The sequence below is a fragment of the Scyliorhinus canicula genome, chromosome 5 (genome assembly GCF_902713615.1).
Source record: "Scyliorhinus canicula chromosome 5, sScyCan1.1, whole genome shotgun sequence".
NCBI classification, from domain to species: domain Eukaryota; kingdom Metazoa; phylum Chordata; class Chondrichthyes; order Carcharhiniformes; family Scyliorhinidae; genus Scyliorhinus; species Scyliorhinus canicula.
The window spans coordinates 15344589-15372423 of record NC_052150.1 but is presented as its reverse complement, the minus strand read 5'-3'; the positions used below and the strand labels follow the sequence as shown (position 1 = coordinate 15372423).

The 27835-nt window shown below is 46.9% G+C and overlaps 1 protein-coding gene across 1 annotated transcript in view; it reads left to right on the top strand.

Moving 5' to 3' along the window:
- fars2 (phenylalanyl-tRNA synthetase 2, mitochondrial) overlaps positions 1-20959 on the top strand; it is a 541716-nt gene extending 520757 nt beyond the window's left edge. Inside the window, 1 exon segment of the mRNA XM_038796635.1 lies at positions 20677-20959. Within this exon segment, the coding sequence (XP_038652563.1) occupies positions 20677-20815 (139 nt within the window). The 3' untranslated portion in view covers positions 20816-20959.
- Positions 20960-27835: the final 6876 nt, after the last annotated feature.

The following is a 27835-nucleotide window of genomic DNA, read 5'->3' as shown; positions in this document are numbered from 1 at the left end:
CCGGGCGGGTTTTACGGCATCGCGCCCCTTCCCGACCGGGGACCGATTCTGGTCCCCGGTCGGGGCTAGCAGCCCGACGCCGTAGGCTCCGGCAAGACGGGCTTAACGAAAATCGTTAAGCCCGCTTGCCGGAGTTAGCGCCAGCTGACGCGTCATATGACGTCAGCCGCGCATGCGCAGTTTGGAAGACTCCAACCCGCGCATGCGCGGGTGACGTCATCGCGTTTTGCGCGAAACCCGCGCATGCGCGGGCCGGGTTGCCCCTCAGCCGCCCCGCGAATGGATACTGCAGGGCGGAGGAAGGACAAGTAGTGCGCGGGCATCGGGCCCGCTGCCCGCGATCGGTGCCCACCGATCGCGGGCCCATGGCACCCTTGGCACGGCCGTGACGGCCGTGCCAATCGGTGCCATGGTTATTAATAGCGAGTTAGTCACGCCGTTTTTACGAACGGCAAGACCAGGTGTGTTTGCCGTTCGTAAAAACGGCGTAAAGGGCTGGGACTTCGGCCCATCTAACAGCTGAGAATCGCTGCCGGCCGTAAAAAACGGCGGCAGCGATTCGGGTCGGGACTTCGGCGGGGGGGGGGAGAATAGCGGGAGGGCGGCAAAAATGTCGGGAAGGCCCTCCCGCTATTCTCCCACCCGTCGTGGGGGGCGGAGAATTTCGCCCTGAATTCTCCGTTTGGGAGATTATGGACTGGATTCTCCGATTTTGAGGCTATGTGCGGAGGAAGTGTCTAGATCTACAATGAAAAAATCATCGAGGCCCCAGTACCGACCCTCTGACCAGTGAGGGGCTACCATATAATTATTTCATATAAAACACACAGGGCGGGATTCTCCAATAATGGGGCTATGTCCCCACGCCAGCGTGAAAAGCGACGCCAACCGCTCTGGCGTCAACAGTCCCCAATAATGGGGAATTCTCCCCTTCCTAGGGGCCTAGGTTGGCGCTGGAGTGGTCCCTGTGGCTCCAACTTGCTTGGAACGGCCCGCGCGGTACCGCGCATGCGCAGAACGGCTGGCGTGATTCCACCATGCGCGGAATGGCCGGCGTATTTCCGCGCACGCACGCTACGGCAGGTGTATTTCCGTGCACGCACGGGGGTTCCCTTCTCTGCCTCGGCCCCCAGGAAATATGGCGGAGTCCTACAGGGTCCGGCGCGGAGCAAAATAGGCCCCCACAGAACCAGCCCGCCCGCCGATCGGTAGGCCCCGATCGTGGGCCAGGCCACCGTGGGGGCCTCCCCCACCGGGGTTGGATCCCCCTGCCGCCCATGCAGGACGGCCCCCGCAGACTTACCTTCCAGTTCTTGCTGTGTGGGACCTGAATAACCCACGCCGGCTGGACTCAGCCAAACTCGCGGTCCATCGGGGCCCGGAGAAGCGCCGGAGGGGCCGCTGTCAACGGCCCCCGACCGGCGTGGTGGTATACCCGTGGGTGCCCGAGAATCGGCACCAGTGAATGGTGAAGCCGGTGGCGGTAGGCGATTCTCGTGTCCCCCTGGTGATTCTCCGACCCGGCGCGGGGTGGAGAATCCCGGCCATGGACTTTACAAAATAAACGGCCGGAGAATTGCCGGGTCCGTGGCCGCGTATGCTGACGGCGACAACCTGCAGCGGTCACGCCGTACAACATGGAGCTGGCCGGCGGGCAAGACGGCGTGAGTAGGCGGGCAAGACCCCGCAAGTAAAAATGGGGATGCTGGAGCGTAACCGGGGGGGAGGGTGGGCTAGTGCTGCCGAACTTTAGCAATTACTATTGATCGGCAAATATAGCCATGATTAGGAAGTGGGTGGTGGTGGTTGGGGGGGTGGGATGTGGGAGCGGGTAGAGGCGGCATCATGTAAGGGCACGGGTTTGGGGGCATTGGTAATGGCGTCTCTGCCGTTCCCACCAGCACGGCGGTGGTGGCGGCCCTGAGAGTCTGGGGGCAATGAAGGAAACATGTGGGAGCAGAGAGAGCATCGGTTTGGTCTCTAATCTGCAATAATCATCGGTTTGCCCCGGGGATGCTAGATGGCGGGTTTCAGAGATGGCAGAGAGCAGGGATCGAGAGGATGGGAGATCTGGGGCGAAATTCTCCAACCCCACGCCGGGTCGGAAAATCGCCTGGGGGCGCCTAAAATCCCGCCCACGCAGGGTCGGAGATTCTCCGCCACCCGGGAAGTGGCGGTGGTGGGAATCTCGCCACTCCGATCGGAGAGGCCCCTGCGGCGATTCTCCGGCCCGCATGGGCCGAGGTCCCGCCGCTGGGTCCTGGGGGGGCAGGAGGCGATCGGACCTCGGGAGGTGCCCCCACGGTGGCCTGGCCCGCGATCGGGGCCCCCCGCTCAGACTGCGGGCCAGTGCCCTGGCTGCACTCTTTCTCCTTCCGCACCGCCACGGCCTCCGCCATGGCAGAAGCGGAAGAGAACCCCGCATCGCGCATGCGCCGGCAGTGACGTCAGCAGCCAGCTGCCGCTGACGTCATTGCCAACGCATGCGCCGACTGCCGAAAGCCTTTCGGCCAGCCCTGCTGGCGGGGGCGCCGGGTGTTTGCGCCAGTCTTCTGGTGCAAACCGCTCCGGCGCGGGGCTGGCCCCCAAAGGTGGGGAGAATTCCCCACCTTTGGGGAGGCGCGACCCCTGAGTGGTTGGCGCCACTCCCCTACTCCGGGACCCTCCGTCACGCCGGGTAGGGGAGAATGCCGCCCCTGTTCTTGGAGGGGAGCTTTCCCAGCCTGAGGGAGTTGGGGGAGAAATTTGAATTGATGGGAGGGAATGAGTTTAGGTACCTGCAGGCGCAGGACTTCCTTTGCAGGCAGGTCTCAATCTCGTTCCTACCATCAAGGGGGATACAGGACAGGGTAGTTTCCAGAGTATGGGTGGGAGAAGGGAGGGTTTCGGACATATATAAATAATTCATGGGGTCAGAGGAAACGCAGACCGAGGAGCTGAAACATAAATGGGAAGAGGAGTTAGGAGGAGAGATAGAGGATGGTCTCTGGGTAGATGCGTTGAGTAGAGTCAATGCGTCCACATCATGCGCCAGGCTCAGCCTGATACAATTTCAGGTTGTTCACCAGGCACACATGACAGTGGCCCGGATGAGCAGGTTCTTTGGACAGATGTGCAAAATGTGCGGGGGTGGGGGCTGCCAGCGAACCATGTCCATATGTTCTGGGCATGCCCGAAGCTTAGGGGATTCTGGCAGGGGTTTGCGGATGTCATGTCCACGGTGTTAAAAGCAAGGGCGGCGCTGAGTCCAGAGGTGCCGATTTTCAGACTGTTGGAGGATTCGGGAATCCAGGAGGCAAAAGAGGCAGACGTTCTGGCCTCTGCCACCCTGGTAGCCCAGAGACGGATATTATCAAAGCCCCTGAAGTCAGAAACCTGGCTTACTGACGTGGCTAGCTTTCTCTGTCTGGAGAAAATCAAGTTCGCCCTGAACGGGTCAATGTCAGGGTTCGTCCGGAGGTTGCAGCCGTTCGTCGACTTCTTTAGTGAAAATTAACTGTCAGCAGAGAGGGGAGTTTAGTTTAGATTAGTGTGTAAGAAAGGTGGGACCTGTGAGAGAGGAAGACAGCCTTTGCACTACGTCTATATTTGTATGTACACTGTTTCTTCTGTTGTTGTTACAAAATCACAAATACCTCAATAAAAAGATTTATAAGAAAAAAACATGGCGCTGGCTTCTCGCGGACCCGACTTGCCAGAGTGTACCCCTGGACACCGCCTTGCTCCCCCCCCCCCCCCCCCCGACTGTGGCGCCGCTGGACACAGTCCGCAGCTGCCACGCCAGGTTCACGGAAACTGAGAGCACAAGTAAACTGCGCCGTCGTGAACTCGGCCCATTGGGAGCGGAGCATCAGGGGAGGGCCTTCAGGTAACGTCCTGAGGCCGTCCCAACGTCGTGTGGCGTACTCCCCAATGATGCCATTTTGAAGGGGGCGGAGCATCCGGAAACAGGCACTACCCCCGATTTGTTCGTAAAAAGGAATTCTCCGCCCGATCGCCGATTACAAAATCGGTGTCAGCAAGCAGAGAATCCCACCTATGTTCTCAGGAGCTGAATCGCTTCTGGTTTGCATTGGCACTCGGAGCTACGCCCAGCAATTTACTCTCCCCAGCCACGCAAATTGTTGGATTGCAGGGAGCGCAAGGGATCCCATAACAAATCCTACTATTGGGCTGCCATTTTGAGTGGGCAGCCTGAAAATGAGGTCCAGCAGACGCTCCTCTCCCCCGCAACGCAAATCCAGGCAGAAACAATGAAAATTCACTGCTTTTTCACTTCATGCTATTCTCCGCCCGATCACCGTTCCCAATTTCACCGTCGGGCAACGGAGAATCCAACCCGTTAGGTTTTTTGGGAGAGTACATCGGGAGAAACTGTTTCCAGCTTCAGCAAGATTGTAACACATATTTGATATATTTTACATATATAGTTAGATCAGGAGAATTCCTTTCATGCAATGTGTTCTTGTAATCTGGAATACAATGCCTTGTAGGAGGTCTCTTTAACTCTTTCAAAGAATCAACACAGGCACGATGGGCCGAATGGTGGGGATATATGGGTCATGGGGCAAACTGCATGACCCCAGATTGCAGCCCACTCTGCTCAGTTCGTAATTTATTTTGTGTTGAGCGTTAACAAGGTTGGACATGTCACTTTAGGTCTGTAATGGAGAGGATTGGTGGTCATTGTACGGGAGAGTCACACCTTGGCCAACACTGGCAATGACCTGTTCTGTGGTGTTCATATTCTGGCACTGGCTGTTCACTCACTTCTCGCTGCAGAGCTGTCTGGCCAGTTGGTAAGGAAAGGCTTTAAGACTGCAGTAAAAAGGGGTACATTTAATCAAAAAATATAAGAGGAAGGCTCAAGAAAATGATAATACATTATCTTATTAGTATTAATCTTGACTAAATTCAATCAGTCAATAATGGCATATTTGCTCCTGATATGGGAATATTTGACATCTACCTGAACAAAGAAATCTAGAATTTATTTAGAAAAAATCTTGGGATTAGAATTAATATCTGTTTCTGCATTTTTTTTTTATTATTCAAGGCAACAACTTATATTCTCTCCCTGCTATGTGAAACATCCCTATAGATCTTATTGGCCTAATAATTTTACAGTATCCTTACTTTCATTTTCCTTCCTTAGTAATCATTAATAGTAATCAACTTATGTGGGCTGTCTGTAACTTAAAGTAAGAAGATCGGTGGAGTGAGTCCTATCAATTGTGATTCTACTGGTTATGCATGTGAGGGGAAAGGGAGGAAAATAGAACAGATTTGCCTTGCTTCAATGACCATAGCACAACATGGTTATGGTTGTAGAAAACTCCATGTGTCAGACTACCCCCTTTCCCGTAACAGCCTCCCCAAACAGGCGCCGGAATGTGGCGACTAGGGGCTTTTCACAGTAACTTCATTGAAGCCTTCTCGTGACAATAATCGATTTTAGGGGCTGGTTTAGCTCACAAGGCTAAATTGCTGGCTTTTAAAGCAGACCAAGCAGGCCAGCAGCACGGTTCGATTCCCGTACCAGCCTCCCCGGACAGGCGCCGGAATGTGGTGACTAGGGGCTTTTCACAGTAACTTCATTGAAGCCTACTCGTGACAATAAGCGATTTTCATTTCATTTCTCAAGAAGCGAGCTGCATGGTCACCCATGCAACATGGCCTCAATTAATTGCAGCAACTTCCATTCTGATTTTGATGTCTGTCTACAAATAGGGAGGAATTCTGATATATTACAGACATTACAGCATATTTGTTGGCTCTGTTGTACTTGTTAACATTAACCCGGGTATTTATCATGCCTGCTATTTTTGACTGTTGTTTCCGCCTCACATGGCAGCTCCTTCACCATAACATTAGAATGCAGACAAAAATGGGAGCTAATTAAAAGGTGAACTGGATACTAATGTAAGACTGAAGTGCTGTCATGAATTTGTGAACTTGCTGCCAGAAGTATTCACTCAGTTGTCATTGTACTCTTCATATCATTTACACTGTTAGGTGTGTGTTATTTGTGAGAGGTTGGGAGATGAGAAGAAGTGGACTGAATTGGATAACCCCCAAAAAGATGGTAATGCCCAGTAAACCCATGCAACTGAAATGCAGGCTAGAACTGAAAATGTTTACACAGTTTGCTGTCCACTGTTGTCAAAGGGAGATGGTTGAGGCTCTTTATTCAATAGGAGCTAACTACATATGATTCTCTCATTCCAGAGACCAGCAGATGGACTGTACACATGGCTTTACATATTGCAGGGCGCTATTGACTACTCATTTATCATTTTAAGGTGGCTGCACAGTATCCCTGCCATATGCCAGAATTGAAAGGGGTTCAATTCCCTCAACGTTAAGCTGATATGTAACCATAGGCAGCCAATTGTGCAAGTGCAGGTTAATGCCTGGTATCTTGGCAACAATCATAAAGCCTTAATCCTGCAGCATAAAATTTTGTCCACACTGTCACCTCCACAGTCACTGACATTGCAGCCCTCACCCTGCTCTAAAGTTAGTCTTGTGGCTGCTGGGCGTGGCAGATCTCAGACAGGACATGCTTAGCGAAATGCAAGCATCTCATTCGCACACTGTTGGACACTAATTGACATTGAAATCTTTTTTTAAAAATTTCGAATGAAGGGGCAATTTAGCTTGGCCAATCCACCTCCCCTGCACATCTTTTGGTTGTGGGGGTGAGTCCCACGCAGACATGGACAGTGACCCGTGGCCGGGATCGAACCTTGGACCTCAGCGCCACAGCAGACCGTAACTATCACGCTTACCAATATGTTATCCAGCATAATTTACAGCAGGCAATGGGCACCATTTTGCTTCACGAACGGAACCCACTGGGCCCAATATCATGCCCAATGTCTTTTTGACGTTTTGCTGAAATTCTCTTTTAAGGCAATACAAAGAAACAGATTTTAAAGCCTACAATTCTGTGGTATACCTGGGCACAGAAATGGTTATTTTTTAAAATTATACTTGAACACCTCAGAAGAGAAGCTTAATTCTGGGATCCTGTTGCCAGTTCATGCATCAACAACAGGTGGCAGTAATTATTTTGTCATGGTGCAATTAAAAGCCAATGATCGCTGTAGTTTCCGATTAAACTGTTTAACACGTGTTGTAACAAAATTGCAGAATAATACCTGAATTGTTAGTAACTAGTTTATGGTACTTGTTCAGTATTCAGGTGCAGAATTATTTGCTATAAATATAACTACAGTAATACAGTGAAGCATAATGCTAACTTCTTCCACATTTTCTGTGGAGTGAGGTAAATTGCATGACTGCTCAGGATCCATGAAAGAAATAAGAATTTAACAATAAATGAGTTCAGTGTCGTACTACTGTAATATTCTTGTAACAGGGAAGGAATGTTCAGTGTTTAGTTGGTCTTATTCAATTCTGTGCAGACAGTGAAATACATTCCTTTACTCCGTTAAATCTTTCTTGACTTCATCAGCAAAAATACAAAATACAGCTCTGATCTGATTATTCAACCTTACAAACAATATCCAGCAGAATCTATTTTGTATTTGGTGCCCCATTGCATGTCTCTTTGTAACTATTTCCCTATTAAATCTTCTCAGTGTCTAGGCGATTGAAAGGAGTCAGAGAGGAGATAGCAGAGGTTTTCGCCATAACTTCTCAATCCTTCTTTACATAATGTAATAATAATAATCTTTTATTATCACAAGTATGAATTTACTGTGAAAAGCCCCTAGTCACCACATTCCGGCGCCTGTTCGGGTAAACTTGTACGGGAATCAAACCCGCGCTGCTGGCCTTGTTCTGCATTACAAACCAGCTGTCTAGCCCACTGAGCTAAACCAGCCATAATGTAGATTCTGACAGGGAACTGAAGAGACGGGAGACCCTGTTATTATAACATCAATTGTGAGAAATCTTTCAAAATCAAAAATTAAAATAAAGTTACTGGGCAACTAGAATAGTATGGGTTAATCAGAGATAACCAAGATGGATTTGTTAAAGACAAGGCATGTTTAACCAATTTGTGACTTTTTTGATGACATGACCAGTTGGTTCAATAAAGGGAATGCAGTAGTTGTTTAAAGCAATTATTGCATAACATTTTCAGAAAGCTTTCACTAGGTTTCTTCACAAGAGAATTGTTTTTAAAATAATTCAGAAGCATATGATAGGAAATGCAATAGCATGGATAAAGTTGATCAACAGTCATGAAAACAAATTAGGGTGTTGCTCAAACTTGAGAAAGTTACAGTGAAAAACCCTTAGTCGCCAAATTCCGGCGCCTGTTCGGGTAAGCTTGTACAGGAATTGAACCCACGCTGCTGGACTTGTTCTGCATTACAAACCAGCTTTCTCGCCCACTGAGCTAAACCAGCCCTCATGTAGATTGTGACATGGAACTGAAGAGGAAGAGGTGTACTCAAGGTGCTGGGTAACTTTGTTGTCTGCGTGTTTAATTAAATTGGACTAGATTATCGGGAATATAACCTCAAAATTTACTTGTAGCACTGAATTAGGGCTGGCAAGCTGATGAGCACTGAAAAATAAAGCTTCAGGAATAAGTTGGGACCAATCTTTTTAATTAATTGCCACAAAGGCTCATCACACCTTCTGTACCACAGAACAGTAATAGAAAAATGAGTCAAAATGGCTTTAAAGTTGTTGCATGAAACTTCTTAATGTTTCTTTAAACGTTGTATCCGAACCTCCAATCTAACAATGCTGGATGTTCATTTATGGACTAAGTAATTGGAAGTTCATTCAGCAAAATGGCAGTACAATGATATGCAAGGTGTTCTTACAATACTTAGCCAACATTACTTGTAAGCACAGCACTTGTAAGGTCCCATTTAGTTCAGGTAGAATCCTGGTGCTGTACGCACCAGGAATGGATATTGTACATTCATTACAGGCGCGATCTAATGGCCGGTCATGCCTGACATGGATCACGTCGCGCTGGTAAACCTCGCGAGAGGCATCAGATTTACCCGGCTCACCATGCCTTGTGAGATCTAACGGGATTTGTGAGACATTGTGATCTGGATCCCGCCCACAATTGGCAGGATCTAAATTTGCATATTTAAGTTAGGGAGGGGGGGGTGGCAATCCACTGGAAGCCCCCAGGTGGTCGGCCTCTGGGCAGGGTGGCACACTGGTACTACTGATGCCACCCAGGCACCTTGGCGCTGCCAGTCTGCCACCCTGGTAGTGCCACTTGGGCACCCTGGCAGTGCCACCCAGGTGCCAGCAATGACAACATTCTGGCAATCGTGCTGAAGCCTTATGCTCCAGAACTTGCCACACCCCTAGCCAAGCTGTTCCAGTACAGCTACAACACTGACATCTACTCGGTAATGCAAAACATTGCCCATGTATTTCCTGTCCACAGAAAGGAGGACAAACCCACTCCGAACAACTACTCCCCATTAGTCTACTCTCGATCATCAACAAAGTATTGTCAACAAAGATTGACAAATGTCGTTGACAGGGCTATCAAGGAGCACTTACCAGCAATAACCTGCTCACTGATGCTCAGCTTTGGTCTCTCCAGGGTCACTCAGCTCTTGACCTTATTACAGCTTTGGTCCAAACATAACCAAAATTGCTGAGCCAAAAGTCGTGACCTGAGAGTAACTGTCCTTGATATCAAGGTAGCAGTTTACCAAGTGTGGCCTCAAGGGTCCCTCTAGCAAAACTGAAGTCACTGGGAATCAGGGGAGTGCTCTCCAGTTGCTGGAGCCATACCTAGCGCAAAGAAAAATGGTCCAAGGTCAGTCATCTTAATCTCAAGACATTGCTGCAAGAGTTCCTCAGGGAAATGTCCTAGACCCAACCATCTTCAGCTGTTTCATCAATGACCTCCCCTTCCCTTGACATTGCATCGCTGAATCCCCTACTATCAATATTCTAGGGGTTACCATTGACCAGAAACTGAACTGGACCACACTTATAAATGCTATGGCTACAGAGCAAGTCAGAGGCTGGGAATTGTGTGGAGAAAAACTCACCTCCTGACTCCCCAAAGCCTGTCCGCCATCTACAAAGCACAAGTCAGGGGTGAGGTGGAATACTGCCGCTGTCCATGTGATGCAGGCACAGCCACAGTGCCCTTAGGAAGAGGGTTCCAGGATAGCCTGGATGAGTACAGAGGCAAAAACAAGAAGCTCAACACCATCCAGGACAAAGCAGGCTGCTTTATTGGCATGCCATCCACCACTATAAACATTCGTACCCTTCACCACCAATGCTCAGTGGAAGTAATTTACCAAGGCTCATTCTACAGCACCTTCCAAACCCGTGACCTCGACCAACTAGAAGGACAAGGGCAGCAGATGCATGGGAACACCACCACCCTCAAGTTCCTCTTCAAACCACCCACTGTCCTGACTTGGAACTATATTGCATTGCCACCATTCCCTCATTGCGGTGGGTCAAAATCCTGGAACTCCCGAACAGCACTATGGCTGTGCCTGCACCACATGAACTGCAGGAAAGTAACTCACCTTCTCTGGGGCAATTGGGGATGGGCAATAAATACTGACCTCGCCAGCAAAGCCCACATCCCACGAACAATTAAAACTTATTGATTTGTAGCACATATTTGGAAGAAACTATAATATCCAGTACTATTTTCAGTTTATCGAAACTGCGACTGCAATCCTCAAAGATTGCATGGAGAACCTAAGTAATTATTTTTCCTATATGATGCCAGGAGCTATACAAGCTGCTAATTAAAGATGTTTATCGTGCTTACAATTTTGCTACATGTCATGGATTGACAAATATTGACTGTCGGTGTAAAATCATTATTGCTTCGGATTCTTCTCCCAGCCAAGCGCATCATTTCTTTTTTAAGAGGCAATACAAAAGGTGCGGAAATGATTTACGAGACTGGTTGTAGGAATGAGAGACTTCAGTTGCAAGGATAGAGTTGAGAAGCTGAGGTTCTTCTCTTTAAAGAGAAGGGAAGGTTGGGAGGAGATTTGATAGAGGTTTCCAAATCATGAGAGGTCTAGGCAGAACTGATAGTGAGAAATTGTTCTTATTGACGCAGAGGTCAAAATCAGAGGACACCAATTTAAGGTGATAGGGGAGGCAGTGGCGTAGTGGTATTGTCACTTGACTAGTAACCCAGAGACCCAGAGTAATACTCTGGGGACCCAGGTTCAAATCCCACCACTGCAGATGGTGAAATTTGAATTCAATAAAAATCTGGAATTAAATGTCTACTGATGACCATGAAACCATTGTTGATAGTCATTAAAACCCATCAGGTTCACTAATGTCCTTTAGGGAAGGAAATCTCTCGTCCTTACCTGGTCTGCCCTACATGTGACTCCAGACCTACAGTAATGTGGATTACTCTTAACTGCCCCCTCAAGGACAATTAGGGATGGGCAATAAATGCTGGCACAGCCTGTGATGCCCGCATCCCAGGTAAGAATTTAAAAAAAGATTGGCAAAAGAGCCAAAGGTGACATGAGAAAATATTTTTTTACACTGAGTGGTTGGGACTATAAAAGGTTAATTTACTCCAGAGCTCTCCTAGCTAGCATCCAACCTCCATAATCTTCAGCTCATCTGAATTCTGCAGTCTACTCTCTCCTACATTGGCTCCTAGTCCCAGAAGTCCCACCCGAAATATCTCTAGTCATTTGTGGGTGGCACAGTGGCACGAGAGCTGCCTCACAGCACCACGGTGGCTGCCTGACAGCGCCAGGGACCCGGGTTCAATTCTGGCCTCGAGTGACTGACTGTGTGGAGTTTGCACTTTCTCCTCATGTCTGCGTGGGTTTCCAACAGGTGCTCCGGTCTCCTTCCACAATCCAAAGAAGCGCAGGTTAGATGGATTAGCCATGCTAAATTGCCACTTAGTGTCTAAAAGATTAGGTGGGATAACTGGTTATAGGGATGGGGTGGAGGCATGGGCTTAAGTAGGATGCTCTTTCCAAGGGCTGGTGTAAACTTGATGGGGCCAAATGGCCTCCTTCTGCATGAAGGGATTCTATGATTTTGGATATCTCCTTCCCACTCCACCATTAGTAACCATTACAATCAACCACATAGACACCATAATGTTGAATTCTCTACCCAAGCCCCTCTATGTTTCCAACTCTCCTCTATTTCTCCTTCATGAAGTCCAGACCTTTGATCAAGATCGCCCATTTTGACATCCCCTTCTTGGCTCATTATCCAATTTTGTCTGATTATTCCTCTTTGAAGCACCTTGAGACACATGTGACCTTATTTGGCCCAGACGTAGTACAGTAATGAAAATTAGTAATTTCTTTAATAGGGCTGTGGAATCTATAATTCTTTTTAAGAATGTTTGAAACAATTGTAAATGGATCAATTGTAATTTTCTTGGATAATGAAAAATACTGGCCCATGTGACCCTTGACCTGGAAATAGTACAACAGGAGGACAGTTAAGAAATAAACCGTGTGGCTAGCAACTACAAAGAAGAGCTACAGACGCAAGAGAAAGCTGTCAGCAGAGGAGCTTCAGGATAAAGGCAATCACCGCATAAAAACAAGCACAATAAGAAAGCAGACAGAGACAGAAAGATCACAAGGTTCTTGTGAGCAGAATAAGCAAATCACTCAGGAAGAGATCAGTTTTTAGTTTTGGCAGAGAGCAGATAAGGTCTTGAAGCTACTCTGCGAGTTGACTAAAAAGATCTAAAAGCTGGAAAGCTGTGTGAATTGGTTAGATGCTGAAGAGCTGGGTATTTTCTCAAAAGTGGCCAAACCATGAACAAGGTTGCATTTGGTTGATAGATTGAAAAGGAACTAGGTAAGCTAAGTTGTCATGAGGGAGAGAGTGTTTGTAGATAATCATACTCATAAAATTTGAAGGTGGAAACCATTGTCGGATGGATTCCTGACCTCCCTACATGAATAAAGAATACCATATTATGGAACTGTGTAGCTACATAATGCCACATTGATGCAGTAAGTGAAGTGGATGTTTGTGCTTGTGTAATTCATACCTTTGTTTTATCAACTATTTTTAAAGTGAAATTTACCTTCATATTTGAAGTAGACTCTACCTGTTAATTCATATTTAATTTGTCTTGGTTCTGACTCGGGTTCAAGTAAAAGCAGCAAAAGGTGGAATCCTGTTGATAATTTCTTCATTTGGGGGTCATTCAGTAAATTTAGTTTATGGTTCCCCCCCAAGGGGATCACAACACATATTTCTACATTGGCGGCTTAGGCAAAGGTAAGGTGTTATTAGTTAAACAATGAAAAATTAGATAAAACTTCAGAAAGCTTTATAATGAAAATAAATTTTGACAGCATGCAAAGGTGAAGAGATGGCAGTTGTCTCATATTTAAATTACTTTATTATGTCAATGTTAGAGCTAAAGATTTCCTGTGAAATAAAACTCTGGGCTGGATTCTCCCGCCCTGCCTCCCACAAGTGTCCCATGGGCGAGCCACGTAGAATGGGAAAATCCATTGACCTGGGGTGGGATTCTCTGGTCGCCGGGCGAACGTGGCTGGAGAATCATGCCCTCTGTTTCAAACTGTGTTTATTGGGAAGTAATTTTGTAGGATTTTGCAGCAGAAACTAATTGTGAGAAAAGGAAAAAGCAGCAAATTTTAAATGTGCAATGGGCAAATTCCCGAAACAACTTTGTTTTTCTCTCTTCTGATTAATCTCCAATACATTCCCAGCATTTCTGTCTTGTTTTTGATTTAAATTTCATTAGCACTCAGTTGCATTGATATCTCAGATTCCCCCTCCCCCCCCCCCCCCCCCCCCTTTCTTCAGTCCCAAATTCTAGCTCTGGGCTAAAGAGGCAGATCCAGAAACACAATTCTGAAATTGAGCATTGTTGCAGCACCATAAAGCACTGGATGACGTGAAGTTCCGTGGATGTTTTCATGGTGGAATTATTTACTTGAGTGCCAGTTATCGTTAATCTCATGTGGCTTTTACTGAGTATAATTGCAAGGGGGTACAAGCTGTCAAGAAGGCATACACCATGCTTGCCTTCATATTAGCCGGGGCATTGAGTATAAGAATTGGCAAGTCATGTTGCAGCTGTATAGAACCTTAGTTAGGCCACACTTGGAGTATAGTGTTTAACTCTGGTCGCCACACTACCAGAAGGATGTGGAGGATTTAGAGAGGGTGCAGAAGAGATTTACCAGGATGTTGCCTGGTATGGCGGGCATTAGCTATGAGGAGCGGTTGAATAAACTTGGTTTGTTCTCACTGGAACGACGGAGATTGAGGGGCGACCTGATAGAGGTCTACAAAATGATGAGGGGGATAGACAGAGTGGATCGTCAGAGGCTTTTCTCCAGGGTAGAGGGGTCAATTACTAGGGGGCATAGGTTTAAGGTGCGAGGGGCAAAGTTTAGAGTAGATGTACGAGGCAAGTTTTTTACACACAGGGTAGTAGGTGCCTGGAACTCGCTGCCGGAAGAGGTGGTGGAAGCAGAGACGATAGTGACATTTAAGGGGCATCTTGATAAATACATGAATAGGATGGGAATAGAGGGATACGGACCCAGGAAGTGTAGAAGATTGTAGTTTAGTTGGGCAGCATGGTCGGCACGGGCTTGGAGGGCCGAAGGGCCTGTTCCTGTGCTGTACTTTTCTTTGTTCTTTGTTCTACTCATTTTGAACGCTTTAGTTTGTGTGGAAAAGCATCTGGTGGCAGACATGCTCTTGCACATTTTTAAAACTTTGGCATGGCAGGCTGCTGAAGGAACAAGCAGATACAGGTACAGCAAGGCAAATAGGGCATCCCGGACCTAAGGGAACAGGTCAACCAATAAGGTATCTCCTTAACCAATCAGATTGGAACATTGTGAAAGTAACATTGCAAAGAGTGAAAAGAAAGTGAAAATAAGAGCGTGGGTTCAATGTCATAGCAGGCACAGGAAGAAATAAAGAGAATGAAAGATTAATTGAATTCAGAGCGAGAAGGAAATGGGACAAAAAGCAAAGGTGTTTATAACTTTGACATTTTTAGAACTCTGACCATTAAAATCTGACTGACTGAGACTCCCGACTTGCAATTGTCAATTTTCAGTGCCCAAATTATTAATTGGTAATAATTAAGAATGATCTCATCAGTTGAAAGAGCACTTAGCCTGAAATGAACAAGATTACCTTTCCGTGATAGATTGGGAATTGTTGACATACAAAAGGACCTTGGGTGTCCAAGTACACCAGTCACTGAAAGCAAGCGCGCAGGTACAGCAAGCAGTTAGGAAGGCAAATGGACAAAGCCAGCCGCCTGTTGGCCCACCAGCTGAGAAAGCAGGCAGCCAGCAGAGAAATTGCGCAAATCAGAGATACCAGAGGCACGTTGGAAACAGAACCAGAGAGAATTAACAAAACCTTCAAGGCCTTCTACCAAGAGCTGTACACCTCAGAGCCCCCAACGGGGAAGGCTGGGATGAACCGGTTTCTTGACGGACTGGACATACCAGTTGTGGGAGAGGGCAGAAAACGGGATCTGGAAGCACCACTAGCACTGGGAGAGATCATGGACAGCATTAGCTCCATGCAGGCGGGGAAGGCGCCGGGACCGGACGGATTCCCGGCGGACTTCTACAAAAAATTTGCGACAGCGCTGGCCCCGCACCTGCGGGAGATGTTCACAGACTCGCTAGCTAGGGGCACGTTGCCACCCACGTTAGCACAGGCCTCAATCTCGCTGATACCTAAGAAAGACAAAGACCCAACGGAATGTGGGTCATACAGACCCATATCTCTGCTGAATGCAGACGCCAAAATACTGGCCAAAATCCTAGCCAAAAGGCTAGAAGACTGTGTACCTGAGGTGGTCACAGAGGACCAGACGGGCTTTGTCAAAGGTAGACAGCTGACCGCGAACATCAGGCGCCTGCTGAACGTGATAATGACCCCCTCCGGGGAGAGAACACAAGAGGTGATCGTCTCCCTGGACGCAGAAAAGGCCTTCGACAGAGTCGAGTGGAAATACCTCATAGAGGTACTGGAGCGGTTCGGGCTTGGAACAGGGTTCACCGCTTGGGTAAAGCTCCTGTACAACGCTCCCATGGCGAGTGTACAGACCAACAATACCAACTCCCAATACTTCCAGCTGCACAGGGGCACCAGACAAGGATGCCCACTGTCCCCGCTGCTGTTCGCACTAGCAATTGAACCGCTAGCAATCGCGCTCAGGGCAGCAAAAAATTGGAGGGGGATCCGAAGGGGAGGTAGAGAGCACAGAGTCTCACTCTATGCGGATGATCTGCTCCTCTATATCTCGGACCCACAAAGCAGCATGGACGGAATCATCGCGCTCCTGAAAGAGTTTGGAGCCTTCTCGGGCTACAAACTCAACATGAGCAAAAGTGAGATCTTCCCAGTACACCCGCAAGGGGGGGGGGGGGGGGGGGGGGGGGGGGGGGGCAGCACTAAAGGGGCTGCCGTTCAAACAAGCCCGACATAAATTCCGCTACCTGGGGATCCAAATAGCCCATGACTGGAAAGGGATCCACAAATGGAACCTCACCAGCCTGACGGAGGAAGTTAAAAAGGACCTGCAAAGATGGAACACACTCCCGCTCTCCCTCGCGGGGAGAGTTCAGACGATCAAAATGAACGTACTGCCCAGGTTCCTCTTCCTGTTTAGATCCATTCCGATCTACATCCCCAAGGCCTTTTTCAAAGCGCTGGACAAACTTATCATGGCGTTCGTATGGGGGGGTAAAAATGCTAGGATCCCAAAGAAGGTCTTACAAAAAACAAAAACCAGGGGAGGGTTAGCCCTCCCGAATCTACAATTCTACCACTGGGCAGCAACAGCCGAGCGAGTAAGGGGATGGATCCAGGAGCCAGAAGCTGAGTGGGTGCGTGCGGAGGAGGCCTCCTGCATGGGAACCTCCCTCCGGGCCCTCGCCACGGCAGCACTCCCATCCCCACCCAAAAAACACTCCAGCAGCCCAGTGGTGACAGCCACCCTCCAATCCTGGAACCAACTGCGGCAGCAACTTGGCCTGACCAAAATGTCGAACAGGGCTCCCATCTGCAACAACCATAGGTTCAAACCAGCACTGACCGACGCCACCTTCAAAAGGTGGAGGCAGGACGGGGGGACGCTGACAGTCAGGGACCTATACACGGACGACAGGATCGCAACACTGGACGAACTGACAGAGAAATTTCAGCTAGCTGGGGGGAACGAGCTACGGTACCTGCAGCTCAAAAACTTCCTACGAAAGGAGACAAGGACGTACCCACAACCGCCACGACAGACACTACTGGAAGACCTACTGGACGCAAGTATCCTAGAGAAAGGGAACTGTAGTGACATGTATGACCGACTGGTAGATAGGGACGACACCGTACTGGACGCAACAAGGAGGAAATGGGAGGACGACCTGGGGATGGAGATCGGGTGGGGACTCTGGAGCGAAGCACTGCATAGGGTCAACTCCACCTCCACGTGCGCAAGGCTCAGCCTGACGCAACTAAAGTGGTACATAGAGCCCACTTAACAAGAACCCGTATGAGTAGGTTCTTCCCGGAGGTGGAAGACAGATGTGAACGGTGCCAAAGAGGCCCGGCCAACCACGCCCACATGTTCTGGTCTTGCCCCAGACTCGTGGAGTACTGGACAGCCTTCTTCGAGGTAATGTCCAAAGTGGTGGGAGTGAGGGTGGAGCCATGCCCGATAGTGGCGGTCTTCGGGGTTTCAGAACAGCCAGATCTATTCCTGGGGAGGAGGGCGGATGCCCTTGCCTTTGCCTCCCTGATCGCCCGCCGTAGAATCCTGTTTGGCTGGCGGTCAGCAGCACCGCCCAGAGCTGCGGACTGGCTGTCCGACCTCTCGGAATCTCTCCAAATGGAGAAAATCAAATTTGCCATCCGAGGGTCGGACGACGGCTTCCACAGAACGTGGGAGCCATTCATGCAACTGTTCCGGGACCTATTTGTGGCCAATGTACAAGAGGAAGAATAGTCGGGGGAAGGTAGCGGGAGGGGGGGGGGGCTACAGGTTCGTTACGGGGGTTCGATGGCTAGCTAAGGCCCAAAACCAAGCTAAATAAACATGTTGAGGGGGGGGGGGGGGGGGGCGCAGTTACTACTACGAAGATGCTTACCTGTAAATATGTATGTTAATTTTTGCGTGTTTGTTTTTGTTTTTTTTTTTTTGTTTCTCTCTCCTAACAATTTGTAATTTGTTCAATATAAAATACGAAAACTGAATAAAAACATTTATAAAAAAAAAAGGAAGGCAAATGGTATGTTCATTGCAAGAGGACTTGAGCACAGAAACACAGATGTCTTACTGAAGCTGTACAAGGCCTTGGTGAGATAACACTGGATTATTGTATGCAGCTTTGGTCTCCTAATCTAAGAAATGTTATACTTGCCTTAGAGGAAGTGTAGCAAAGGTTCACCAGACTGATTCCTGAGCTGGCGGGATTGTCATTTGAGGAGAAATTGGGTCGACTGGACCTGCATTCACTTGAATTTTGAAGAATGAGAGGGGATCTCATTGAAACGTATATAATTCTTAAAGGGCTGGACAGACTGAATGCAGAGATGTTGATTCCTCTGGCTGGGGGGGTCTAGAACAAGAGGTCACAGTCTCAGGATACAGGGTAGGCTATTGAGGATTGAGATGATGAGAAATTTCTTCACTCAGAAGGTGATAAACCTGTGTAATTCTCTACCATACAAGGCTGTGGAGGCCAAGTCGCTGAATATATTTAAGGAAGAAATAGATTTGTAGACACTAAAGGGGTATGGGGAGAGTGCTGGTGTAGTGCAATGCAGAACTAGGGGACATGGCCTCAAAATAAGGGGAAGTAGATTTAGGACTGAGTTTAGGAGGGACTTCTTCACCCAAAGGGTTGTGAATCTATGGAATTCCTTGCCCAGTGAAGCAGTTGAGGCTCCTTCATTACATGTTTTTAAGGTAAAGATAGATCGTTTTTTGAAGAATAAAGGGATTAAGGGTTATGGTGTTCGGGCCGGAAAGTGGAGCTGTGTCCACAAAAGATCAGCCATGATCTCATTGAATGGCGGAGCAGGCTCGAAGGGCCAGATAGCCTACTCCTGCTCCTAGCTCTTATGTTAATAGAGGATCAGCCATGATCATATTGAATGATGGAATAGGATCGAAGGGTCGAATGGTCTCCTCCTGTTTCTATTTTCTATGTTTCTATGTTTTGTTCCACTCGTTGCAGCATATCAAAAAGAGCAGTACATTCTGGATTCATCTTGAACCACTTACCAATGAAGAATCAAAAAGTTCATGAGTCGTGGCTTTCATTTGTGCAGTAAAACCAGGTGTAGTCAGATATCTAATAACCTAATGAAGTTGGTATCACTAGATCATTTTCTGGCTCATCTAATGCCAGTTTGCAAGGTGCCAGTAATACTCAATTAACCATATATAGTAAGTAACCATTATATGATAACATATTCCAGATGCCTTAATGACTGAGTGCGTAAATATGTTATAGATACCAGGAAGGTTTAGGCTTAATTGCATATCTGTGGTGATGTATCAAAGGAGCAAATCATGTCTAATGGCATTCAGGTACTTACCATATTAAACTCAACCTACATTTAAAGGGAGCCTAGCAGTCAGCCCTGCCGCATTTATTGCCACATCCCAAGTTGTCTTGCAAAGGTGATAGTGTGCCTTCTTCTTGAACCACTGCACTTAACAAACAGGACTTTCTGTTTATTAACTTGGACATGCTCTCAAACCCTTTCAAAGGGTTGCAGGCAGAGATGGGCACTAATAAAAGCTTGGAAGTTGGAACACAGCCAAAAGACAACAACCAACATAAGCAAGGATAAAAAGGTTTGCAATATTCAAAATCAGCATTTGGTTTTGTTGCTCTTGGTCAGAGCAACAATGGGGAAACTACAACCTCAACATTGTTGAACAAGAGAAGGAAAAGATCAATCCTGCTTTCTCTTTATGATAACTGTCTATATAAAGGTAGATTGCTATACCACAGCGCAGTAACCTAATGGCAAGTGGGAACAGAATCTGGCTTGGCTGTGATAATAACTTGCTCACACTCATTGCCAGGTTTATGCACGAAGGATAGCTTATTGGGTGAGGTTCAATCAGGCTTGTGGGCATCTATCCTTTGGTGTAGGGGAATAACCTTTATCAGTATTGAGAAAGGAATGAAATGAAAATTGAGAAGGAAAAATAATTTACTTTTTCATTATTCAATGCACAATGCTCCAAATATGGAATAAACCACGATTAAGTTAATTTTAAAAAGTGGTGATCTGTTAAGAATTGTTAGGTTAGATTCGGATGGTTCAAATTTATCTGTGCTAAAATAGGTTAACAAATTGTTCAAATATTGCATTCAGGAATTTGACATAAATGCATTAACAAGTATGCTAAAAATAGAGCACAGATTCAAAGAGCAGTACAAATAGATAATAAATCGGCCCTTGCAAGGTTAAACTCTTAAGAACTGTGCCTACTTGGCAGATCCACATTCACAGTGAAGAAGAGAAAAAAGTAGATGATTGGAATAATTAATCAGTTTATAGCAAAACTGTGCAGGGTTCACATGACCAGACTAGAAACAAAATCGACCCCATATATTTGTGTGTAAATATCTGGCAGCTTGGGTGTATGCAGCCTGCATTTGGAGCTGATGAACTAATGGTTATTTCTCTGTCCAGGACTGAAAAGGTCAGCCACTGCTACAGGATTACCTACCGCCACATGGAAAGAACATTAACCCAGGAAGAGGTGCGGACCATTCATCAAGCAATTGAAGAAATGACCGTGGAGAAAATGGGAGTAGAAGGCAGATTTTAAATTTTGGAAAAGAATGAATTTTTCTGGTTTTGCTGAAGTCTGCTCGTCAGTTAGTTATCATTGTGCTCAACAAATGATTAAATACAAATGAAGTTGCAATTAAGGCTATATTTGATTTCAGTAAAGCTCAGCATTTTGGATGAATATGTCTGCTGGTTTTTGTTGTTGCGTTTTTGGTGCAGAGACGCCAGCCATCATTTATAAAACAGAAAGGTTTTTCTTTCCCTTTTATGCTGTGGTCCATGTAAATTGGCTCCCACGAGTTAACCTGCTTCAGTAAAGTACCCAGCATGTCATTCATTCATCAGACCAAACTAGGCTTCTACTGACATTGTTTCCACATCTAGCAAATTGAAAGCAGCTTTCCTGGTTTAGAAAGAATCCGAAATGTTTGCTATCATGTACACTAAATTATTGCAATAATCGATGCAGGGAAAAACAGAACACAAATACGTCAATTTGGTCTAAACAATTCAAGTGGCATCGCTTATGCCTTAAAGACCCTTTCACAATAGGTTGTTTCTGATGTTCGATCCTGTTTTGGATAGATTTGTTTTCATTACTTTCTAAGTAATATGAAAATAAGTGTAATTTTTTAAATCTAATTGCATGATCATCTCAAGCAGTTCAGAACATGTGAAAAACTGAAACATATTTACTAATTGGACAACTCAAATTTGAGCATTTCATTCGAGATGTATGTCTTGCCCCTAAATTTCTGCCAATCGCCTGCCATAATTCTGGTGAGAGATCAGCATAAAATCCGGAGAAGCAATATAAACAACTTGAAATTGGCCAATTCCACTGTTTCTCTGGGGATTCCACTGATTTCTATGAACACTACGGCATGCAGTTGTGACAATCCATTGCAAATTGAACTTGTCTTGTCAGCTGGCAGCAGTCTCTTCTCTGAGTCGCAAGCTTCCAGGATCAAATCCTGCTCCAAGGCTTGAGCACAAACATCAGTGCGGTACTAAGGGAGTGATGCATTATAGGAAGGGCTATTGTTTGCATGAAATGTTAAACCAAAATTAGCACAGTGGGTAGCATTGTTGTTTCACAGCTCCCGGGTCCCAGGTTTTATTCACGGCTTGGGTCACTGTCTGTGTGGAGTCTGCACATTCTCCCCGTATGTGCGTGGTTTTCCTCCGGGTGCTCCGGCTTCCTCCCACACGTCCTGAAAGACGCGCTGTTCGGTCATTTGGACATTCTGAATTCTCCCTCTGTGTACCCGAACAGGCGCCGGAATATGACGACTAGGGGCTTTTCACAGTAACTTCACTGCAGTGTTAATGTAAGCCTACTTGTGACAATGAAGATTATTCTTACAAAACCTTCAACCTGTTTTGAATGTTAAAGATCCCATGGCATTATTTTGAAGATGAGTCGATGAGTTATGTCTAGTGTACTGGCCAATATTTATCCATCAACCAACAACAGAAAAAGAGATTATCTGGTCATTATCACATTGTTGTGTGTGGGACCTTGCTGTGCCCAAATTAGCTACCATGTTTTCTACATCATAACAGTGACTGTACTTCAAAAGTACTTCATTAGCTGTAAAGTGCGTTAGACTTCTAGTGGTCACAAAAGGCAAGTTAAAGAGATTTTTGATCTACGAGGGAGTCAGAAGTAAATGAAGGCTAATGCCACTTTGACCTCTGGCCTCTGGAAAAGACTGCTGTTCCAGGGGCAACTACATCTGTACAAAAAAACAGCATGCCAGCAAGGAAAATATTCCACCAAGAAAATGTAGAACCAGTGGAAGGGGATTATTATGGGATATTAAGGAGCTATTATGCTGGTGCAGTTTCTTCCAAGTACTTGCTGAAGAACTGTAACTCAATTGCGTCAGGAGTAAACGCAACGTTCCGAATCCCTATTGAGTAATTAATAATGAATATCCCAAAATTAGAGAGATACGCAAATCTCAAATTTATTTTTATCTGTTATGGGATCTTAATTTGGTACTAAGTTGAGCATATGCTTTATTTTCCCCTTGGAGTCTATAAAATCCTTTGAGCTTCAGTTCTTCACCTGGAAAATTGCCACTGACATTTCGACTGCATAAAATCTGAGCAAGTTGTCGACTGCATTCATTTAGTGAGATGACAGTACACTCTCAGATTTCATCTCATATGACTCCCAAAGCCTTTGGGGGAATTATACTCTTCTTCAGACACCACTGGCCCAGCCATGCATATCTCTGGTAAAATATAGGTGGGAGAAAGCTTGGAGGGATAAGAATATAAAAATAGGTGCAGGAATAGGCCACAAAGCCTCTCAGGCTTTATCTGCCATTCAATAAATAATAACAGATTTGATTGTGGCCTTATTAACTCCATTTTCTTGACCGCCCCCCTCCTGACTCTCTGGTAGATCAAAAATCTGTTTAACTCGTCTTGAATATCTTTTATGTCCCAGCCTCCACTGCTCTCTGTGTATAGAATTCCAAAGATTCATAACCCACTGAGAGAAGAAATTCCTCCTCATCTTTGTCTTAACTAGGGGACTGCTCCCTAGTTCTAAATTTTGCCACAAGGGGAAATATCCTCTTTGCATCTACCTTGTCAAGCCCTCTCCAAATTGGATTGGATTGGATTTGTTTATTGTCACGTGTACCGAGGTACAGTGAAAAGTATTTTTCTGCGAGCAGCTCAACAGATCATTAAGTTCATAAAAAGAAAAGGAAATAAAAGAAAATACATAATAAGGCAACACAAGGTACACAATGTAACTACGTAAGCACCGCCATCGGGTGAAGCATACAGGGGTGTAGTGTTAATGAGGTCAGTCCATAAGGAGTCTGGTAACAGTGGGAAAGAAGCTGTTTTTTGAATCTGTTCGTGCATGTTCTCATACTTTTGTACCTCCTGCCTGATGGAAGAAGTTGGAAGAGTGAGTAAGCTGGGTGGGAGGGGTCTTTGATTATGCTGCCCGCTTTCCCCAGGCAGCGGGAAGTGTAGATGGAGTCAATGGATGGGAGGCAAGTTCGTGTGATGGACTGGGCACTGTTCACGACTCTCTGAAGTTTCTTGCAGTCCTGGGCCAAGCAGTTGCCATACCAGGCTGTGATGCAGCCAGATAGTATGCTTTCTATGGTGCATCTGTAAAAGTTGGTAAGTGTTAATGTGGACATTCTGAATTTCCTTAGTTTCCTGAGGAAGTATAGGTACTGTTGTGCTTTTTTGGTGGTAGCGTCGACGTGGGTGGACATAGGACAGATTTTTGGATATGTGCATCCCTAGGAATTTGAAACTGCTAACCATCTCCACCTCGGCCCCGTTGATGCTGACAGGGATGTGTACAGTACTTTGCTTCATAGAATTTACAGTGCAGAAGGAGGCCATTCGGCCCATCGAGTCTGCGCCGGCTCTTGGAAAGAGCACCCTACCCAAGGTCAACACCTCCACCCTATCCCCATAACCCAATAACCCCACCCAACACTAAGGGCAATTTTGGACACTGAGGGAAATTTATCATGGCCAATCCACCTAACCTACACATCTTTGGACTGTGGGAGGAAACCGGAGCACCCGGAGGAAACCCACGCACACACGGGGAGGATGTGCAGACTCTGCACAGACAGTGACCCAAGCCGGAATCGAACCTAGGACACTGGAGCTGTGAAGCAATTGTGCTATCCACAATGCTACCGTGCTGCCTTCTTGAAGTCAATGACCAGCTCTTTAGTTTTGCTGGCATTGAGGGAGAGATTGTTATCGCTGCACCACCCCACTAGGTTCTCTATCTCCCTCCTGTATTGTGACTCGTCATTATTCGAAATCCGGTCCACTGTGGTTGTTTCGTCAGCAAACTTGTGAATGGAGTTGGAACCAAATTTTGCCACGCAGTCGTGTGTGTACAGGGAGTAGAGTAGGGGGTTAAGTACGCAGCCTTGCGGGGACCCGGTATTGAGGACTATTGTGGAGGAGGTGTTGTTGCTTATTCTTACTGATTGTGGATCAGAAAGTCGACGATCCAGTTGCAGAGTGGGGAGCCAAGTTCTAGGTTTTGGAGCTTTGATATTAATCCTTGCCTGGGATTATGGTGGCACCAGAAGATCCTGCCAGTGGGCAGGGCCAGAATATTCAGTCTTTGGTGTCCTTCTCACAAAGCTTTTTCCTACATTTCTTTCTATCATTAGCAAATTTCGCACTCTATTAGTTGCATTTTGTCATGACTCATCCCAACACTCTGGGCTGAAATTTACAGGCCACCTGCAGTGGGTAATTAGTCAGGTGGGCCAATATATTAGGGTGTTGAGCCATCAGCGGCATACCCACTGTACCCGTTGCCAGTCAACCTACCCCGCCGCAATTTTACAATTGGCGGGGGAGGCGTCAGGTGGGTCACCTGCCCATGGTCCAATTACGGCCCTAAAGTGGCCAATTAACGCACAACTAAGGGCTTTATTTTGCTGCCACTGTGATTTAAAAAATGGCAGCAGGAGATGCCTGCCCCAACATGCAGCCTGTCGGGTTTAACCCTGTGGGCTGCTGGCCAGTGAAAGGGAGGTTGCCTCAGATTGCCCAGAAGCTCTGTGAGGTGGCACTTCCTCTTGGAGACAGAGAGGAGTCCTATCTCAGACTAATTAAAGGGCCAGAGTGTAAAATATAGCCCTCTGTTTCCTGTTAATTAGCCAATCCTTTCTTCTTCTTGAGTTCTTTACCTATAGGCATGTTTGACCAGCAACACCACAGATAGAGCAAGGAGGAAGGGCTTGAATCCACCCCTGTCAGAACATGGATCGAATTGGCACTAATTTGATCTACACTATCCAGACTGTCCAACTGATTGGCCCCCAAAAAGCCTGAGTTGATGTGGCAGCATATTCCTTTACATGCACATTGCAGTGTGGAGCAATGGATAGCAATGGTAAATGCTCCAATTTATTTCCATCACATGGCTGACCAGGAATCTCTGCTGCTCTTACTGCCTGCCATTAGCATTTTTGGCTGGATTTCCAAGTTGATCCTCAGCCTGTCTGGCCATGTTATGTATGGATCGCCCTAGGGCTTTAACCAAGAGTTTCTGGCTCAGAGGCAAGGACACTACCCATTGTGTCACAAGACTTGCAGCCAATCCTTTATCCAGGCTAATATATTACCTACATAACACATGAGCTCTTACCTTGTGTATTACCTTTTTGTGGCACCTTATCAAATGCCTTTTAAAAATCCCAATACTCGACATCTACAGGTTCTCCTTTATCCACTCTGCTGGTTACATCCTCAAAGAACTCTAATAAATTTGTCAAACACAATTTCCCTTTTATAAAACCATGAGCTTTCTACTTGATTGTATCTTAATTTTCTAAATGTCTTGCCCCTGCTTCCTTAATGGATTCCAGCAGTTTTCCAGTGACAGATGTTAAACTAACTGGCCTATAGCGTTTTGCTTTCTGTCTCATTTCTTGAATAAGATTTTGCATTCCACTGGGATCTTTCCAGAATCAAGAGAATTTTGGAAGATGACAACTGTCTCTTCAGCCATTTCTTTTAAGATCCTAATAGATAGGCCATCAGGTCCAGCGACTTGTCAGCCTTTAGTCCCATTAGTTTTCACAGTAAGGATAAGCACACGTTTCTTATGTGACCTGCACAGAGAACAACAAAATGTTGAAATAGTTGCTCATGATCTGTGAGGCTTGGATGATTGGTAAGCCTCTTATTTTTTTTTGAAAAATATTTTATTGAGGCTTTTCTATATTCACACAACAGACAAAATCGGTAAACCTATTATTGTACAAAAACTGATAAGATATTTGGTCTGAATGTTGCACTGTTATCAATTGCCAAGTATCAAATCATGGAGGAGGTGAAAGGAACATTCAAATAGATCCAATTTGCTCCCAGGACCCAGCTGGGCCTCACTCAGAGCTGATGCACACATAAGGGTACCGTCATGATGTTCAGAGGGAGATGTCAGCGACCCTCCAGCAGGTCCATAGCCAATTGGAGGTGTCCCAATGGCTAAGGAGAAGGCGTCAGCTATGCGTGGCACCGAGGCCAACACTGCTAGGGTGGCAACCGCAGTGGAGAGATTGGTGCACAACGTCAGCAACATGAGTGGATGTGTCCAAGGTGTGGCGCAGTCAGTGATGGACATGGCTGAGCGCCTCGGTAGACTGTCCAACTCAACGGGGAATGTGACCCAGTACCAGGCTGACCTTAATGAGGTGCTGCAGGACATGTCCCAGTCTCAGCTGCGAATAGCTGAGGTGCTGTGGAGCTGGTCCCAGTCGCAGGTGGGCATTGCAGACCATTTCCAGTCACTGAGGAGTATCTCCGAGGGCGTCGACACCGGGGGTGCAGACATTGGGGAGCCGCCAGGGGCAGCCGGGACTCAGTCTGCCCCTCTGCCCCAAGATGAACCCCAGGGCCCTATGTGCTCCAACTGGGAGGAGGGGGCCCCAGAGGATGCCCGCAGGGGAATCGAAGGCCTCGCGACGTGGTAAGCAGCAGATTGCCTTCATCTCTGATGTGCATCCTGGGGTCACACCTAATCCAGTGATAGAGCAAGGAATGCTAAGCACATCGAGGATCACTGAGGTTGCTGGGGGAGGGCGCCGGGCGGTGAGAGGGTGGTGGGGAGAGTGGGAGGGAACCATTGGGAGAGTGGGTCAGTGTTGAACTTGTGTGAAACATTAAACACCCTTCACCACAACCAATGTGACATTTCTTCCGCAATGCGGGCTGATCTCCGAATCCTTGCCCCATCTCCCCAAGCATGCCCCCCCCCCCCTCCATCCCCCACGGCACACCGTGTGCAGGTGATGGGTGTGAGCGAGCACTCAGCAGACAGGATGGGGTCAATCTATGTCATAAATTGAGGGGCATCAGAACTCAGATCTCTGTGGGTTATCATCACCCCCCTGCCCTCGACAGTGGCCCAGTGACAGTGCCAACACAGTCCCAGCATCCTGGAGTGATGTAACACAGACCCTGGGAGGGTGGGACATGGAAGGGTGGGGGGAATGGAGAGTAGCGTTGACAGACCAGGCCACGTCCTAAGTGA